This window comes from Struthio camelus, chromosome 5 (genome assembly GCF_040807025.1).
Source record: "Struthio camelus isolate bStrCam1 chromosome 5, bStrCam1.hap1, whole genome shotgun sequence".
In the NCBI taxonomy this organism is placed as follows: domain Eukaryota; kingdom Metazoa; phylum Chordata; class Aves; order Struthioniformes; family Struthionidae; genus Struthio; species Struthio camelus.
The window spans coordinates 59,338,946-59,359,251 of record NC_090946.1 but is presented as its reverse complement, the minus strand read 5'-3'; the positions used below and the strand labels follow the sequence as shown (position 1 = coordinate 59,359,251).

The window sequence follows — 20,306 nt, the reverse complement described above, 5'->3', positions numbered from 1 at the left end:
GAGGTTTAAAAGTAAAAGGAGAGAGTTAGTCTTTTTTGTAGTTGCTTTACTTAAATTTAATATCCTGCAAATAAAAAACACATGCCTGTATTAGTCTTTCAATATTAACATGAAATATAATGGGTTTCTGGGCTGTCTGTAAACGGAAGAATTTCTTGGGCTGTGAGCTCATCAGATTTTGGCATGCTAAGGAACCTGACATCAAACCGGTTCTGGAGTGGGATCTCCAAGAAAGAAGCTAAGGCACAGACAGGCAGTGTGGTGCTCATCTCTCCAGGTGAGAACTAAGCTCTGCTAGCACTGAAAATCCTACTCCAGAAAGGGACTGGGAAGGGGAAGGGGGAATCTGCTGGCTTGGCTGCCCATGACACAAGCACGCAAAGCAACAGCCTGGGAGAGTTGTCCTGTCTGGATATCTGGGTGAATCCACCCAGGGCATGCATCTTGTTTCACTCAGAAAATTAAGATTGTGACAAGACTTTGCCATGAGTTGCTAACGAGTACAGCAGCGGGCGGGGTAAGTCTGTGCCCAATCTGACAGCAGTGCTGCAGGGGCCAGAGGGGCTGCAGCCCGGCCTGAGGCATTAGTGGGGGGAGGTAAGAACAGAACTGGGGCAGGGTGGAGGTGTGTCGGGAGAGCAGGAAGATGGTTCAGACCTGGCACAGGATAGCAGCATATGAACAGAGGTGAGCCAGGCAGGGCTAGCGTAGGAGGGTGCATGCATCCGGACAGCGATATACCAGGGAAGGTGCATGTGTGAAGCTAGCGCTGCTTCTGCCTGTGTTGTGCTTGGTCCTGAGCCATGTCACCAAGCTCTCGCTCCTCTAAAATGAAGCTGCAGGTTTAAAGAATTAAGCATTACCTTTGCTCCTGGTACAGATTCAGGCCCTAGTCTGTGGCCTCTGAGGCCAGTGGAGGCTAAGGGAAGCTGAGGACGGATCTAAGCCCTGCTGGTCAGGAAGGGAGGAGGTGGCATAACTCTTAGGACCCTTCATACGTATCAGATTGCAGACATCTCTCAACTTTGAGCACGCAGTCCCGCACAAGCACTGGCTCACAGTGAGCAAAGCGTGTTTCCAGCTGACAGCCTTACTGCGTAAGGGGAGACCCTTATCAGACCCATTTCTCACTCCCCATGCTCAGGGGCCAACGTTCCATTATAACTCTGCTCCTCAGTCAAGGATCACCACTCCACATATTGGTAGTGAACAAGTCTCAATTCAGACTTTGCCACAGCAAAGCCTTGGCTTACTGCAAGAAGCAGAAGCAGGGAAGCTGACCTAGAGAGGGAGAGGAGAGACAGAGCAGGCAATGCTAGGGCACCGCAGAGATGAAACAGCTCCTGCTGGGCACTGGATATGCCCACCCTGCTGCCTGACTGTGAACATAAAGGAAAGGGCTCCAAGGAGAGAAGTGCATCTCCCTTACTTATCCTCACATGGCAACCCTACAATAAACAAATGGGAGTGCAAACACTGCTGCCCTTCAGCAGTCCCGCAAAACCTACTCATGTTCAGGGGCAACAGCAATGGCTAATACCTCAGAAAAAAACACAGTAAGCGAAACTAAAGAACAGTGAGCAACTCTTCACAGCAGCCCTACAATAAGAAACAGGCTGCACACTTACAGAGTTGACAGGCAAACCAAAACCAATGCATTTTCAAACAGAAACTGCAGGGGCAGTAAGGTCATTTTAGGAGCTGTTTTTTAACTAGTGACCTTTTCAGTGAATTTGCCTCTAAATTCAGCAAAGCTGGCAAGACGGTAAATGGATCCAGGTTTTGCAGAGGGTGCTTCATAAAGCATTGTGCATATGTGTGTATGTGCAGGCTCATGCACAGATTCCCTGTTGAAGTGGAGTTAGGAATAGGGTGGAGGCTCTATAAAGATGACCCTTGTCACTATGTTTATCTGCTCCCAGTGGGTCCCTTCCAAGTCATAACAGCTCAGAACACTGACAAAAACAAGTTGTTAGTGGTGTCAGACCTGCCAAGATGATGCCGCTGCAGAGCATGGAGCAGCAAGCTGCTCTGAATGGTGCACCATCAGCACAATTTGCAGTCACTAAGACAGGACTTTCAAAAAAAAAAAAAAAAAAAGGAAGGAAGGAAGAAGAAGAAGAGAAACCTCCAACCAATTCTATGGGACCAAAATTAGGCTCAACTAAGCTAGCGGTGAATGTGATTACCATCGTCTTCCTCCAAAGCCATCTTTGAACTCTTAATTCTTTCTTGGAAGCGGCTATCTCAGCAGAAATAGTCATACCCCGAACACACACGCACACATCTACTGGCAGGCAGATGTGCCTGTCCAGATGTACAAAAATGCAGACATGTGTAACATCAGCAGATTTCTAGAATTTCCCTAATCAATAGTAAAGGATAGCTTCAAAATCTGGCACTGAACTATACATTTTGTTGTGTCCCTGAACTAAATCAGCAGCTGCTCCAACCCAGAGAACATAGCTTCCTTTTTCCTAGTCCCGGAGGTTTCCCCAGCCTGGCAGAGCCCTGCCTGGCCCTCAGGCACTGGATGGAGAAGGAGATCAGTTCCCTTTGGAGATACCTTCTTCTCAAGTGTGCAAATTGGGTGGGTCCCATGTAGGTACAAGGGCTTGCCTGGAACCCACTAAGATGCCTTCAGCACTGTCAGGAACTTCAGAGAAGCGTTTGCAAGACGTTGCCCACTGCAGCAATTTCCTCAGCACTGACTTAACAGACTAAATGAAGACACTGGCTTGACAGGTAAGATAATTGTGTGTTACCCTCCAGCACATTCTTTTATCAGATACACTTTAGGGAGAATGTGATAAGGTCACTGGTTTAGCAGAGCAAATCTACAGTATTCAGTCCTGCTTTACAATTCCAGCCTGGCCTGATATGTGAAATATCCTTTGTATGCACCGCCAGTCTTTTCATCCCTGTTTTTCTCCTAACCTGTGTCCTTCAGGCTGGAGTTTCCTTGCAAGCTGACTACAGTATCCTTTGGAAGGGGAACAGAATGCACAATACGGGTCTTGTCAGGGACTCAAAGGACAAACAACACTTAACATCTAAGAAGCCTAATTTACCCTTGCAAGCTCTGATATGTCTCTATCACCAACTGAATGCTTTATGCATCTGTTCTTCCCACTCTCAGAGAAAATGATTACAGTTCTCAAGCCACCTGTCTTCTTACTTTAAAAAGAGGTAAAACACTGGTTACCTGTCAGCTCTACTGATTTTAGAGGTGACCTTTAACAACTCAGTTATATAAACTGGCCAAGAGGTCAAAGCTACTCAGTATTTCATTAATGTAACAACCCTACACGGGGATTCAAAGTCAACAGGACCAGCCTTAAGTTACTTGCGGTAGCATCCTAAGCAATTCCCACTTTCTTCCCACTTCCATCTTTTCTCAGGCCTTCAACCTCCTGAGAAATCCTGTATGCCTATCTATTTGCACAATTTTCATCTAGGATGAAAAATCTAGGCAAAGAAATAAATCTCAACTATGAGCTCTTCAGAGCAGATGCGGTCTCTTGCCAAGTCTACGACTTTGCACTGTTAAGAGTTCATTTAATATTGGTACTCAAGGTGTAGTCCACATATTAAATAAAACTAGATTATTTCTTCACTTTCCAGTTGCTCTTTTCATAGCGCTCTCACGGTACCGGTTTCTTGCAGCCTACATCCTTCAAGAGCTTCCTACTGGTTTCCTCAATGCACCTAGTTGAGATGTTCCTCAAACGTTTCTCTGGCTGTTAGGATCCCTTCAGCAGCTGCAAGGAACCAAAGTAACGAGGTCTTCTGGGATTCAAATACAAAGGGACAGCCCCACCTGGAGGAGAGAACCCAAAATGCTCCCAAAGCACAAAGCTTCACTCCTGCTTTGGGAGGTGCCAGACAGATGCAGGGCCACTTGGGAAACCCTCTGTTCAGACCAGGGGTGTGCCTGACACCTCGCGCTCGTGCTCCTGGAGTTTGAAGCACTTCAGAGATGAGGGTGCAAGGCCAAGAAGAAAAGTGCAAATTAAATGAGACAACATTTTCACTCCTCTCCTTCCTCCTCCTCCAAAAATGTCACAGTGAGATGGCCCACTTCTCTGAATTCACTTCACTTCACTGCAGAGTACTGAAGAACATCCTGCTTGTTAGCAGGCACACATCCCAAAGAGTGGACCTTCCTAATGCTACAAAATTAAAACCTAGAGATGCTATGGCCATAATGTTCAGCTGACACCACTCTAGAAAAAGAGAAGGAGGAAAAGGAAGTGTCTTATAATTACAAGATTTATTTTACAGCTTGTTATATGTTTTCAGCGCAAAGCTTTCATGCTTTATGTTTTGGCAGGAAATTTGCTAGACAGCAGTGCTCAAATGTAGAGTCATCAAACCACCAGCTGGCCGTGCTAGTAGCTTTTTTAGATTGCATTAGCGTCGACCATGCCTTTTAGATGAAAAGATATCCTGGGGAGCATATAATAGGGCAACCTAACATGATCAGCTCAGGGACTGTGGATGGACTGTGAAGCTTTTCACCTCTCTATTCCTGGTACCCATTCAGCTTGGTGACAGAAAGTCACTGCCACCTAATGGCTATTCAGTGTCTCTTAGGAAGTTCATTTGATTCTTCTCATTCCAGCTCATCAGATTTAAGCAAAGCCAAAGAGGACCACCACTGCACGCGCTGGCTCACCCCGCTGCAAAGGGTAAGAACAGCTGACCCAGGCTGCAGAGACAGAAATAACTTCACCTCTTTCAGCTCTTAGAGGAAATACATTGGTGGGTAGCTTCTCTCTTAGAAACTCCTGTTCCTGAAGCTGCCACAGAGTAGAATAGCCTACAGTCCCAACTTGGAGTTGCCTTTCTGCAGGAGTGCCATCGAGAGCTCCGAGGGACTTCTCTCTGCACACACAGTCCAGCTCCATCATGAAGAAACTGTCTTAGGACATCGCTTCCTATTATTTAAGGCACATAGTGTTACTGAATCACGAGGGAGGGACAAAGACAGAGGCTCTTTCACTAGTCTGAGCTACTCAAATTGTAGACTATTTTTGAAAAACAAATGTACACGTACACCCACTCATCTTCTTTTCAGGGGCAGCAGGCTCCTTCAGTCAGGCAACTACACTGTGAGACAAAGCTCTCTTTTGAGAACACCCACCTCACTGTGAGAAGCAAATGCTACGTATGCCAGAAAAGGCCTCCCCGAAGCAAGAAATCTTATTCTACATAATGATGGCATAAGGTTGCAGCTTTCAAGTAATTGCCCTGGTTCCGACAGCCCAATAACCAGGATTTTGAATAGGAGGATATCCTAGTTCTGCTCTCAAAAGGAGGAACGTTTAATTAACCTCCCCAAATGGCTTTTCCCTGACAAAGCAATTTTATAGCCAACGTAGTTAACTCAAGAAGAGATTCTTGCTGTCTCCTGAGACACCCTGATGAGAGATCCTTTCTCTCTCTGATATCTCCCCTCCATTAAAAATATATCACTATCCACATTCTCAGCAGCCATCTTTTGTCTTACATAAGGAGACAACAAAAGCAATGCCCTGCTAAAGATTTGCAGCTATGCCCACTAGCGCTGAAATCTGCAAGATGACCCACTGGAATCTTCTTCCTACAATGACAACTTAGAAGCCCACCGATGCCAGCCCTTGAACAAACTGTGTGTTGTGAGATACCTGCTGACTGACAGCAGGATCGGCAGAAACTGATGCCAGCAATGTTCGAAGTGCCAATGAAGACATCCAGGTGCTGGATAATGCCAGGTGTCAATAAGAGGCGCAATGGAAATGTCGCTTGACATTTGACATGTCACTTGAGATTAGGGAGACAAACCACTTCAGGAGGCAGAAGAACGTAAGAGAGATGCGGCCTTGTACAGAACAAAGTGGTTTGCTGAGAAAGTAACAGGTAGGAAATGTCAAGTTTAGGAAATGGGACCGAGAGCACTGTCCTCGTTCCTCCTCTGATCCACAGTAGAAGCAGGGGCAGAAGCGGGAAGAAATGCCCAAGCTTATCCACGCATAGATGGTCAGGACCATTTAATGAACCAGATGTGAAGCCAAGAAAGCTCAAATCTGCCCGAGTGCTCCTGATACAGGACCTACAGACATCCTAAGAAGCATCCAGTGTCTTGGGGCTAATGATGGTTACCACTGCCTTTCACATCTCTATATAGGCATTACCATCGTATGTAGGAAGAGGGCAGACAACCCAGGACAGGCTCCCTAACTCAGGAGAAAGATCAAGTTACCCAGGTGGTCCAGCCACCGGCGGTGAAACGAGATAAGTGCTGCAATGGACACAAAACATGGTCACTTGAGCAGATACATCCCTGTTACAGGTATTCGCTGGAGTGGAAACGATATAGCTTTTTTCCCCTGATTGTTGCTGAGGAAGGGCTGTGAGTGCCATCATGAAGGTGGCTTCTCTTATCTCCTGACTGAGGGGAGAGGCGGAGAGAGGTAGAGAGAGGCACAAGTGCCAAATCACCACTACCAGACCCCAGGGACACACAGGAAAAATTCTAGCTCCTCACAGAAAGTAGTAAATACTCCCCCAATTTGCTGGCCCTAAAAAGGTGCTGAGAATTGTCTGGCTGAGAACATTAGCAACAGAAGTGGCCCATGAGGGACAGAAAAAACAGAGTAAGACTGACGAGGCTTCCTTGGAGCTAAGTGGGAACCTGGCTAAAGAGCCCCAGGGGAACTCATTTCCTTTTAATCGGCTTTGCATTTGTTTCCTAATGACTATGTCCCTGTTTGGCCCCAACAGGCTCAGGGACTGGTGCTGCCATTGAGGTTTCCTATCTCCTGTCTGAGTCTGTGGGCAATTTAGAGGCTTCAGTTTAACGTTCGGCTGGGAATTCGTGGAGAGTGAGTTGAGTATTATATTTGCATTCAAGTAGCACCCATTAGGGTGTTGAGTACCAGGAAAAGATACACAGAAAGGAGCACCTTTGCACTCTCAACAGCAAGCCTGACCCAGGCATGCATGCAGCTGCACCATCCCCTTCACCAGAGGCAGAGGCACAGTGGCTGCGTCCAGACCTCCAGGCACTATCTGCAGCCCAGGGTCTCCAAGCCCTTGCCCAACAGAATCTGTGATCTAAGCACAGCATCAACACGAGGGTGGAAATCAGTAACCAATTCATACACGTTTAAAAGAAAATTCCAAACTCTCAGCATATGAAGGGGAGGTTAATTTGGCCTCACTGGAAGGACTGGAAAGCCAAGGAGTACAATGAATGTCTGAGAGCACCAAAGATGTATTCAGAACAGAGACAAGTACAAGCAGCATCTGGATAAGTATCCTCCACACACAGCATACGCTTAGGAGGGACAGTCACATTCTGTTGGCCCTATCCAGTGACTAACCTTTAGTACCTACTCCAGTGGCAGAACTTCTTGCACTGAAGTAACTGGTCCAAATCCAATAAACTCAGCTCCCAGAGATTGTTGAAAGAGCTGCAAGATGGTAAAAACTGGATTGTCATCCACTTGGAGCTGCGCTGGGACAAGGGGTTTGGCATGCAATTCCCCAGGCCCACTTAAAGGAGTCTCTAAACACAGAGGTTATTCTCCCCGGCCAAGCTGACGCTTTGCTAGCGCAAACACTGCAATGATGTTGCTGGGGCATGAGTCCTGCTACTGTCAGGCTTAGTGGTGTCCCTCAAAAACACCTGCCAACAGCAGGACAGGCCTGGATCCTCCACACACTGAAGAGTTTTGCCAACTCCTGCTATGCCTGTGCTTACTTCCCCCTATTTATCTCCCAGCTCACTCCTCCTTATGCAGCTAAAGGCTCAGGGCTAGCGTTGACCATGCCACAAGAACCCTCATGTCACGCTGATGTGCTGTGCTAGTCGCTAGCTCTGCCACACACAGAGGCTGACTCAGCTTGTTTTGGCTGCCAAGCAGCGAGAGCACAGCTTTGTGCAATGCTAGCAAACAGGGCCCTCTCTGGCTGCCTGGAGCTTGAATCGACAAACCATCAAAACTTGCACGACAGAGGTTAATGGGGCCATGGAGACGCACGGCAAAAGGTCAGGAAATTGCAAGGGCTGCTGGGAACTGCTTCCAAATGACAAGCTATTTGCAGCACCAACAACTCCAGAACTTGGGCTTCGCTCAAGAAAGATACAACCAGCCCTTCTGCAAAACCGGTTTCACAGGAACAGGCTTCCCAATAGACTTTTGCAGTGACTAAAAGTGCCACACTCACAGCTCTGGAGTCTGGAAGCTTCTGATCCACGCAACCGCCCAGACCAGTGCTCTACAGCTTCCTTTGCCAGGCCTGCCTGGGAGGGATCTGGTCTACATAGACAAGTTCACAATCATCAGAATTGGGACTGTCGGGAATGGAGGTAACCAGTGCTTGTTGCAATGGATTTGTCGTACGCACCCTAGCCCAATAAGAACTCTCCTGAGAACTCACCAACTCATTCCACTGACTGTAAAGACCCCCACCATCGGACAAGATTTTCAGTCTCTCACAGTCACCAACTGTGAGGAGAAGCCGCAGGCCTGAGTGCCCCCTGAGGTGTTTTCAGAGGTGGCAGAGACCTGGGCAGACAGAAGGTGACGCTCCAGACTCCAGCGCATCTATCCCCAAGTTCATGCTGGGGCAAGAGGGCCGCTCATCTGGGATGAGACAGCAGAAGAGCTTCACATCTTTAGACAGGAGAGGATGAGAACAAGCCCAGGGAAGCTGCTCTCCAAACTATCTCAAATTCTCTAATTAAGATCACACTGATAATTTCCATCACCTGTCAGAAGAGTACTAAAACATGCTGCAGCCCAGTGCCACAGATTTCGACCTCTAGACAAGATCTGAATCAGCATGGCTGGTGCAGGCCTTGGTACAAGACATGAAATGGAACCCACTGCTCAACCATACCACCACTGTTCCCATCTTCAGAGTCCCTCTACTCTGAGAGGCCCTGGATAATACTACCCCATACATTACAGCTACAGCAATGGCCTAATGCACTAAGAAGGGAAATGAGGTTAAAGATCTTACCTCAGACATACTGCACAGTCTGGCATAATTCAGCGCAAGCCTTGTTTCCCCACTCTAAAGAGGCCATATGCTGGAACAGCAGGGAGACACTAGCTTTATGATATGCACTCGACTAAAACACAATGCTACTCACAGCTGAAATGTTGTACTGTAGTGTAGGGCTAGAGCGAAAAGCAGGAAAAGTGCAGCGCAGCACTGAGGGGCACAGCAGAGGTGCTTTCTGTTATATCTTACTTCTTCTCACTAGAGATGCTTTTTCTATTCATGTTAATTGCTGACATCAAAAGACAGCAAAATACAGCCTTGCAATGAAATGTTTGCCCAATTACTTCTGATTTCTTCAGAGATCTTTGACAAGCCTGGTTCATCCCAGTGATGTCCCCTCCAACATACTGCTACTTAAATCCTACGACCTGACCTTCGTTTTACAGCCATTACCAAACAAGTGAGATAAGAACCACTGCCATACCCCTCCCAGCAGCTGACCTCCACACATCCAGTCTGAGCAGCAGGGAACAGGGCAAGGCAGAGCCCAAACCCATCTGCTCTCATACATGGAGAACCTGAATCTCTAATGGGCACAGGCACGCATTGGTTGTATGTGGCTACTCTTGATGAGGGACCTTCTCCATAGGTCCTGCAAGAATCTTTTCTAATGTGCAGAGACGGTTGTCTCTGTTATCAATCACTTTGTAGCAGGCATACTGAACTTTAAAGCCGATAGCTTCACGGTTTGCTTTACAGCAATGGTTTTGGCAATACACTTGTGCCTTGCAGAGCTTCTGAGGGACACAGTCTAGTGCTGTACCACCTACCTGAGACTTGAGGACGTCATACTCCTCCGATCCATACGGGACGCTCCGGAGTGAGGTGAGGTAGTCATAGGTAATAACTGCTGTCTGCAGACGAAACCAGAAATAGTGAGAAAGCTCCGCAGTTATCTTGGACAAAACAACAAACCCTCTGTTAAGGAGAATGTATGTAGCTTAGGCTCCCAAGTCTAGGCTTCATAGTGGTATTTACAATAACCAGGTATTTTAATTAAATTATATGACAAACAATTTTGTAATCGCTTCAAGAATTGAAATGTTGCATTTCACCATTTATAGAAAGCTGTGCAGGGACCTAATGCATAGCTATTAAAAATGACCAGTGCTTGGTACTCCTATAGCATCTTCCATTCAAGAAGCTCAAAGCACTATCATAATCTCTGTACAGCACCTTGTACAGTGGGGTCAGCCATCTGGGCCTTCCGCAAGAAGATCAGGCCATCCAGTCCTGTTTGTGCCTTATCAGTCATCCCCCATTTCATCTTCACACCTCCAACCTGCCGAACCACGCTGGTGCACAGTGAGCTCAGTGTGGGTAGGTGGCTCAGCAGGGAACAGAGAGGCTGATGACAAGCACACAGATTAGCACAAGCAGCAGTACTTCCACGGATATTCAACTGCATAATGGGCAAGGGAGCAAAAGTAGCAGACACTTAATTACAAAAGTGCAATATGGGAATCCAGCTAAAGCCTATTAGTTGGCCGTAGCCCGAGACAATAGATTCCTCAGTGCCTAAAGATTTTTGAAAATGGATCTTAAGAATCTTAAGAACTTTATCTAGGATTAGAGTTCTTCTCTTCCCACAGTCAGAATGACAGGAAATGGAATAGAAACATACAGGACACTTCCATGAGGTTTATTTGTGGGGAGAGAAGGGTATGTATATCTAGACTAGAGACGAGCTCATCCACTAATCTGTCACTTGACTTCAAAATCCTTGCCATAAAGCACCATTTGCAGGACTTGGACCCAAAGTCGGCTCCCCTAAAACTTCCCTGTCCCAAAGGGACAGCATCCCATTCTGTGATGGGACACTACCCCCCCTTCCACCTGGGAAAGGTGCACGCAAAGCACAGTCATTGTATCCTGAAAGCCAGGGAGGCAAGGGGATCAAATCTGGTTTGGGGTAAAGGTTGCTGGAACTGACAGTTGGGAAGCAGTCAAAAGCTCTTCCCAAAAGTCTTCATCAAAAGTCAGGATGCCTCTATTCAAGAGGGGATCAAGCTGGGAATCAGTTTCAAGTAGACATACTCTTCCTTTGTGGAGCTGAGGTTTCTTGCACTTCCAGTTTTCAGGATTGGACACCGAGCAGGACAAAATTCTTCTTCCGGCTTTTCAGGCTGTCTTGCCCCTGATGAACTCAGGAGCTGTGCAGCTACACAGAGACACATTCAGAAGACAAATTTTTCAAGGCATCTTCCCAAGTCAAAGAACAACTCTGAAGTGGAGGGAGGTTCAAATCAGCCTTGGACGAAGGCTTGAGCTGGTTCTTATTTTATCTCTGGTCCATGAGGGCAATTATCACCTCCAATTTGAAAAGAAGCAGCTAACAGATTGGCCTGTATTACGGAGGAAGAAGGAATTAACTAAGCAGTTGCTAATTACACCGTAATCTTAAACACTAAATTAGTATTATGATGATCCTGATAGGCAACTCTGACATTGCCAGACCCCTGCTAGTGTCTGAGATGCATTCCAGCTACAGAACACAATGTTCATTTGATGTCCTCCGAAACAACTGGGGTGCCCTCAAAGTACAGAAAATTAAAACTGCTCTGCCAGGTTTCTAACTTTACCAGAACATAGAAATTGTCTGAAATGTGATGCTGTCCAGACCGCAGTCTTCATTCTCATCCAAAATTAATGCTAAGTCATTCCTGTTACAGAGTGAGACTGTATCTTAGAGACATAAAAAGACCTATGAGATCACCCAGTTCCTCCCATTACATATGCCAGATCATTTCTTTAACTGATCTTCTATCCAATCCTGTGTTAAATATCCCAAAGACTTGGGCTTCCACTTTGCCTCATTTAATTCTCAACTCCTTACACCCTTTCCATCACTCTTAAAACTATCCTCAGATCTTGTGAGATCCTGGCTCAACATTCCCTCTCAATAACTATCTATCCACACATTAGCAAATGCCAGTTCCCTAAACTGAGGCTCAAGAAAAAATATTCTGTTAGGGCACTTCAGCAAGTCGCTTGGGAAATTCTGCAAAGGACAAGAGAACCAGCATGGTTAAAATAAGAGTAACCTCAAATCTTTCTGGTCAAACTCAGATGAAACCTGTCTGGAGGCCTGAGAATGTAGTTCTAGGTCAGGTTTTTTGATCTCCACAATCTCCACATGTTCTTTTTTCCAGCCTTTTTTTTTTTTTTTTGGCCTCACCATAGCTTGTCTTAATTTTTTGCATCTACTGCTGCGGAATTTGGCTCTAAGAATTGCAGCCTTTTAATTACAGCCTGCTTTTGGCTGGATATGGTCCAATGATTGAGTTAAGCATCCAAGCAAGGAGCCTGGTCACAGCTAAATTGAAGGACAGACACTGTAGGCCCATGTAGATCCCACCAATATCCTAAGTTATTTGTTTGCTATAGAATCTCAGCTTTCATTTACAAAAAGAGCAAGTCCAAGAAGCTGAGACCTTCTTAGAAACGATCATATCTTAAGTGTTCTGTTGGCTTCACCCAGCCTGTTCCACTGTGAAGAATGAAACCTGCCTGTGTTCAAGTGAGAGCTGCCCCTGGCCTGTCCAACATGGAGCAGACCCGAGGCTGGGAAGATAAGAGATCCCTGGTGCAGCAAAATTAAAAAATCTCTCAGAAACAACCTGACCACACATGGTCCCATATGTCAGAGGGAACAGAGAATTCAAAAAGGAACAGAAAATTCCTTTTCCAAAAGTATACACAGATACATACACATGCTGCAGCCCTGGCCAAAACTGCCATCACCTACAGAAGACTGACAGCCTTTTTGGGGGGGTCACTGCTTGCAGCCATGGGTGCAGAACACTCTAATGCATGTAATGGCAGGGCCTGTGAAGTGCATGACTTGTGACTCCCTGAAGGCAGGGGATGGGAAAGTCAAGCAAGGCTTGATGCATCAATAACTAAAGCAAAGAAAATCTCCCTTTCCCTACTACTTATTCATCAGGAAGAATAATCTCCCACTCCCACTCAAAATACAGACACACCAGCTGCACAACCACATCACTGTGCATTTTTCACTTTTACTGTTATCTGAAACAGAAGGTAGTCACAAAACACACTGGTTTCAGTAAGATTGAGAAACAGTGGTCAAGCAGGGAGAACTCAAGTGCAGAGCCCTAACAGCCTGGATAGCAGACCCTTCTCCAGCCATATTAAGTTGTGTTCCCTCTCCATGCCTCAGTTTCCCTTTGCAGTAAAAGGGAGATAACTGCTCCCCACCACCACGCAGTGCAGCCTTAACACTCATGGGCGAAGCACAGAGTTTAGAACTTATTTTAAGAGGGAAAGATTAAAGTCTGTATTTCCACCTTCACCCTTTCAAAACAAGCACTCATTCTCCACGATTCATGGTGCAGCGTGCACATATAAATGGCATGGCACCTCAGTCAATGAACGGAGTTTGCTTCTTATTGCATCTGCCCTCAGGAGCTGGCCCCCTGCGAAACTCATTAACAAAGTGCTTAGAAGTTGTAAGATATGCAGGCAGACAGCTGCTTAGCATTGGGGGTCTGTAAGATGGAGAACGTGGCCTGAAGTGACAGATGCCTAATACAAGTGAGGTATGTGAAGACTGGTCCCCCCCTCCACCGTCTCTGCTCTGCCTTGTTCCCTGCCGCTCATGGATTCGTCAGTGAATGACTTCAAGAAGACTGCAACCTGTTTGGCTGGCAGTTCTCATTCTCAGGTTTTCTGGAGCTACGATCAACAAGGGTAAAATAGATGCACCAATGTGCCTAAGACGACGCTGTAGGGTTTACTTCAGCAATCTGGAAATCAATCCATTCTCAAAAGTACATCATCTCCCATCCTCACTTTACCCTTGCCTTTCGAATGATCCTCAAAACACCTGCCTTTCTCTCCTCAAACTTCTGATACTAACAGTCTCAGGGCAATGACTACTGTAGCATACTAATACAACCACCATGATCCTTTAAATCAAATGTTCTGGTGTAAGAAGTGGCATGTACAGACAAGATGGTCTGGTTACTTCACTGTTAAAGGCAACAGCACACTGTACCCAGCAGCTGACCTTGGAAACTGATAGAAGCGTGGGCCCAAAGTGAGCCCTCGTTCTGAAGGTCCCAGCCAACCCATGCAGACAGTTCTCTGCAGTTCAGCATCTCTGTCTGTTTCTTTCTAAAACGTGCAAATGATAGCTCTATTCCTTCTCTGTTTCCATCTCTTTTCTCCCAGCCGTCTCAACAGTGTGAAGAGCTCCTCATTGCTCTTCCAACTCCTGAAGCCAGCTGCCAACTGGAAATGGCAGAGAGGGAATGCAGGAAATTCCAAGTTCTTGTGAACTTTAGTTCTCTTACGCACCTAGGAATCCTCCTACACGTTACTAGGGTAAAACTTACTGTGGCAATGGCCCGGCCCACACGAACTACCCCAAAATCATTGGGATCCAGGAACTCGTTGCCGTACAGGTAGACACCAGTGGTGGCTGCTGCCAATGAGGCAAGTTTCAAGGCCCGTCTTGCCATGACTGATAATCCCTGCAGAGACACAGAACAGCAACAGTTACATCGGAGAAGAAGGACAGAGTGATCCAATGATTGGAGCCACAAAGGACCTGACAATCCAACTTTTAATTGCTGCTCTGCTAACGATTCCCTACTAGCAACTGCCCCCAGCCAAGAGCTCCAAGCGATCAGGCAGCAAGCGAACACAAGCTGCTCTGCTCTGACTCCATTGCTCCTTCTAACTCAACAGCTTCTAGGGACCACCGTACTAGATGATGCACACGCAAAGCAGACCGGTTGCCCATGGTACCAAAGGCTTTGTAAGAAGACACAACAGGCAGACAGAAACAAGGGACGACCACACGGTCACCCGAAGTCAATTCTGGTCACGGCAATAGGCTGCCTCTTCACTACAAGTGTTTTAAAGGTATCATGTCAGTGTGGATTTTTAGGAGATACTAGAAAATAAAACAGGGTTCAAAGGAAGCTCTTTCAAAATTAGAGAGTCCAAAACTTGTTGGAAACTGCCAGACTCCCTGTGAGGTCTCCTCACTACCAACGCCCAGTGAGACCTGGGAGAGAAAGCAATGGACACATTGCCTGGAGGCTGCATGTGACGCAGCAATCAGTGGCAGACAGCCGCATACAACGCAGGGGACAGGGGACCCGAGCAGAGCAACTGAGCAGGACTTGCTTGCTCACGGTCACTATGCTGTGCAAGCGCGAGGCAGCATAGGCTGGGACTGCACTGGCAGAATGGATGTCTTTGGGAATCAACAGTTTAATCCTGGCTCTGTCACAGACCCAGCAAGGCCTAGGGTATGTCATGCCTCTCCTTGCTCCCCTTTTCTCTGGAAAATGAGGGTGGGGAATGAACGTACTCCCACTCAAGCACTTCTGAGCACTGTATTCATTACTTACAGGCTATAAGATAATGCAAACATGTAATTCATGACACACTATGTCACTTCAGAAGATTCAAATGGAAAAAAAATTACAAATTAGGTTTTCTTTCCTTTCCCTTAGACAGTCATTTGATAGAAAACATGATTGACGGGTCAGTTTGCTTGCACCATGAATCAAGAGGAAAGCAAACTCTCAGGAGCAGCCTTGACAGCAAGAGGCCTTTCACCCCACCACAACGTAGCCCCATAATTCTGCTACTCTTAGATTTGATTTGGAAACTTTCCCACTTCTCACTGTGACCCTTTAGCAGGGTCAATCTGGCTCATGTCTCTCCTCCTGGAGCCCTTGTAATCAAAAAACACAATGCAGTGACACAGGTCAGGCCTTTCATAAACAGTTCACAGGAACATAATCAGTGAAATAGGATAACACAAGAGACCTCTGTACATGAACCTTAGCTAAACTTTATTATTTCCTTAAAAGCTTTCGGTAACTTTGAGACAGAAAAGTCGAAACGCATTGTGTCAGTTCCAGCCAGAGCAGCCTGCAGCACCCCAGCACCTTCTCCCCTAGGAAGGGGTCTCTAGCCATTTAGGACTCCTCCAAGACTACAAAGTCAGGGAAAACAAACCTGCTCCCCTCAGTAGAGCCAAATGAGTGTGCGCTTCCCAAAGAAGGTTGCCCTCCTCACCTTGCCTCACTGTATTCTAAGAAATTCGGGGCTTCCTCCTAGAGGACTCATATTTGTCACTCCTTCATATAAAAATCTTGCATAACCTTTGCGTCTTTCAAAAGACATTTTCACAAAAGTTTTTTAATTAAAATATTTTTGCTGCTTATAATGTTTTGTAAAAATTAATTCATTGGAAAATCAGAGGTGTGAACAGTGGCATCTTTTAATAAGAATACATGCTTCTCTCTCTACTTTTCTTTTCATCATCTTTATTGCTATTAAGAACATTTGCTGTAGAGCAGGGTGCAAGTCCATGTGTTCTTGCATCTTGCTCCTACCTGAAGCTATAATCTGCAGCTCGTGCCATCACGGTTACTGCCATTCCTGCCAGCTGTACCTCACGAACAGAAGGTGGCAACTTCAGGTAGGAAATAAACAGCCAGGGCAGCTGAGCTCTACAGCAACAAAGTTCCTGCTTTCACACTTAACGTGTTGCAGTCATAAAAAAGGAAAAGTTAAAAACCCTCCAATATAAGATACAGAAACAGAACTGCCAGAACCAATTGTATTTCAAAGTTTTCCACAAGGCGTCAAGGAGTCTCTTCCAGGTAAATGAGCGATTCCGACACCCCGAGCGGCATCTTAAAGACCCTGTCAGCTGTCAAACATGCCTCCCGATGTAACCATCTTCTGTTATCAAAAGCCGCGTTACGGAATCACCTCCCGCTCCTCTTTTGCGGAGGCGAGCTGGCTGCTTTGACTTTCGCCTGACTTGGTTCATGACTTGCACAAGGTTACAGGCCCCCTCCTCACAGCCCGGCTGGGGGCCTCTCCTCGCCTCCTGCCACCGAGGCAGGACAGATCGCAGACGACCCAAGGACCAGAGGGTGATCCCTCTCAGACTGGCCACCACCGGGGCTGGGACTGGAGGCAGCAGGCCTGGCGCTGGCCCGCGGCCGCGGCAACCAGCCCCCGCCCGCCCGCGGCCGGGCTCTGCCTCAGCCAGGGAGCCAGCAGCACCCGCGCAGGCCGCGGCAGCCGGCGGGGGCGCCCCAGCAAAGCCGCTCTCCGCCCCGCGCCCGAGCCCGCGCCGGCCGCTGCGCCTGGGCCTGCCGCCACCCCCGCCCCGGCTCCGGCTCCGGCTGCGGGTCCCGCCGGGCGCCCCCGGGCACCGACCGCCCCGCCGGCCGCTCCGCGCCTTGCGGTTCCCCCCGCGCCTCCCGCCGGCGCTCGAAGCCGGCACTTACCGCTTCGCCGGCGCCGCGGCACCTTTATGCCCTCACGCCGAACCGCCTCCCCCCCCCGCCTCGCACATGGTACAGCCCTGCCCCCGCGCGGCATGCTGGGACTTGTAGTCTTGCGGGACTGCAGCGCCGGCGCCTGGCCGAGTCCACAGGGGGCGCGGGAGGGGGGGAGGAACAGCCAGGCCGGCGCTGCGCACCCGCCGCCCCCGGGCTGCTCTAACTAACAGAGCACTGCAAACCTTGTGACCTGCAAGCCTGGCTATCGCAACGCAACAAGATTAGCTAGGAGCACAGCCACCTACACAGGCTTAGCGCGCAGCTGGCAGTCCCGTGCCTGTGCTCGGGCACTAAGGGTGCGCTCACTACAGAGCCTTTCACAACAGACTTGAACCCTATTGTCCCGCTCCTGTTGAACAGGGAACGGTGTTGTCCACCACGGCAAGAATCATGTCCCAAATGTCCTGTGCTCAGATCCTCACGTAGTGTAAACTGACAGTGTAAACTACGTAACTATAGTTGGCTTTTATCCTTGGACAACATGCATACATGGCTGGCTAATATCAGCCATGATACATTCAAGGGTCTAATTCCAAAGACCAAAGAGATTTGGATCATAAATACCTCAGAAACTGCTGCTGTCTGTCCAAGATAATGACTCAATGCAACAACTACGTCCATCAGGAATAAAAGAGCTTTTGGCAACGAGGGAAATATTTGCAGAATCAAGAAAAGCTGCTCTGCAGCTGACCTTTAGCTCCTTACTATGAGAAATGAAAATGATGATAAATTTTACCATATTCAAGGTTCAATGCAAAACCAATCTCTTCACCAAGGCTTCTTGAAATAAAGATGATAATAAAAGACAAGTGAACAAAAGCATAGGAGTTTCTGCCTTGCTTGGGAGAGACAGAACAAAGCAGAGAATGAAAACTGTTGCTGAGCTGTCAAAAATATTGCAAGGCATTTGTATTCCCTGGAACAAATATCTAGCTTGATAGTTACCCATCTGAAATTTAGCACTTCTGATTGAACTTCCTTCCCATTGCAAACAGAATGAAATGTAATGTTGTTTTCCAGTCATGTCTTTCTGATAAAGAGAACCTGAAATTCAATAATACCTGGGAATCCATGGCGGAAAATAGGAAGTATTTAGGACGGAGCTGAGGACAGAACCACAATTAATCCTAGCACAAATACTTTCAAAGGATGCCAGGAAGCAAAACAGAATAAGATCAAATAGGTCTTAATAATCGACTGAGAGTTATTGTTTCCAACAGGATTCTGGAAACACCGGAAAAGATTCAGGAAGGCATCACCACATTGGCTCTGTTTCCATTCATATTTGCAATAACACAGTTGCATCCAAAAAGGTAGAGACAAAACAAGGGGATGTAGAAACACTAGGACTATGCTGCAGAAGGGCTCAGCTTCTAGGAGAAAGAGCAGCACCCAGCATGTTGTGCTCAAGGAAAAATCCTAAAGACTGGCCTCTCATCCATAATGAATTTTTTTTTCATTCCAGCCCCTGTGGGAACTGCGATAAAGATGACCTGTGCACTTCAGTACAGAACAGAGAAACGACCTGTGCACCTTCTCCCTGGGTGTAGGACAACGGAATCTTAAATATTTTCGTAAAGGAACAAAATGATATTGGGAATATCTGTTGGATCCCCCTTTTGTTTCCTGTACTTCTGGCTCAGTCTCCCTTTGTTTTCCCTGCCTGACCCACTTTCCTGCTCCATCCTCTTCAGCAGGCACTAACATAAATGTCCGAACACTGTGGGCTTAGTGGTAAATATTATCTTTGAGAAACAAAGCATCTGTTATGAAGGGCAGAGTTAAGGGCCATTACCCTGCCAACACATTGAGGATACAGGGCCCACAGGGGTAGCTGCTGCACCAGGCCATATGATGGCCAGGTTGGCTACAGTCCCATAGGTTTCTTTGCCTTCTAGGACAGATGGGAGCTTTTGAACTGATAGCGGTGCAGTGGAGCATCTCAGCTTGGTTCTTGGACCATAATAAATTATGTAGAGGAGACTCTGCTGGAAAGAAGATTTACAGTCTAGAAGGCAACGGTAAAAGAAGATGAACAAAAAAATCAGGAAGATGTGTGTGATATGTGCAGCTGGGAAAAGGAGACGGTAACAAATACAGGCCCAACATTAAGTAACCAGTCTGAATAACAAAATAAAATAAGCTTAGAAATACAGGGAAAAGATCTACTCCTAAATCTACTAGAGCCTGTGGAATTTTTGCTATAGATTTTAGCGTACGCAAGTTTGTGACCTCCATGGACAAGGCTGGTACTGGGCATACCAGTGGGGGATCCATTTGAAGCCACCACGCTACCACATAGCTAAATCCAAAATAGAGCCAGTAACCCCAGCCCTACCACTGGTTCCTGATCACAGTGCGCTGCTTCTGCCCCGGATGCGGCCCAGGCTATCAATCCCCTGCCTTAACGGCCAGATCACAAGTGCTGGCAACCCTCCCAGCAAAGGGAGCAGGTCAGCATCTGGTTTCTGCTGGCCTCTCCTGGAAGAGCTAGGTGAGATTGCTTCCGATGAATTGCCTCCTCTGCAGCTTTCAGCTAAACAGGCTGAAGCTGGGTCTGCTCTGGAGACAAAAAAGAAGAGAGGCTTTTGTAGTATAACAATGCCATGTGCCTAAGTGCACTGGGCAATTATGTAACCATGAGCCCTTCTATAATTAGAAGCGGCACCTCGTTAGAGTGATCAGAGCTCTTTTGTGTGAGCCTGTGGGAGGGGTACACAAGAAAGAGCTTGGCTCAAATGAAAGATGCTGGCTTGATTTCCGTTTCCCTTTCAACTGGTGAATAAATTAAATTTCAGATTACCCCAAATTGCTGTGACAGAGGAAAAGCATTTCCTTTTGATTTTTGTTTAAGACATTTGCATCCCAGGTGTGAATAATATGAAATGCTGAAACAAACCCACA

The 20,306-nt window shown here is 47.1% G+C and overlaps 1 protein-coding gene across 13 annotated transcripts in view; it reads right to left on the bottom strand.

Annotated features, from left to right (window-relative positions):
* Positions 1-20,306, bottom strand: part of ADCK1 (aarF domain containing kinase 1) — a 94,721-nt gene that overhangs the window by 67,794 nt on the left and 6,621 nt on the right. For 7 of the 13 annotated variants that reach the window (XM_068946679.1, XM_068946676.1, XM_068946683.1 and 4 more), the window contains exons 2-3: positions 14,418-14,555; positions 9,828-9,911 (exon numbers count right to left, since the gene is read on the bottom strand). In XM_068946679.1, the coding sequence (XP_068802780.1) occupies positions 9,828-9,911; positions 14,418-14,543 (210 nt within the window). In that variant the 5' untranslated portion in view covers positions 14,544-14,555. Of the gene's footprint in view, positions 1-9,012; positions 9,083-9,827; positions 9,912-10,233; positions 10,406-11,094; positions 11,225-14,417; positions 14,556-16,439; positions 16,460-17,348; positions 17,428-20,306 lie in introns of those variants that run through there. The other 6 variants (XM_068946684.1, XM_068946685.1, XM_068946675.1 and 3 more) reach the window with 6 other exon arrangements.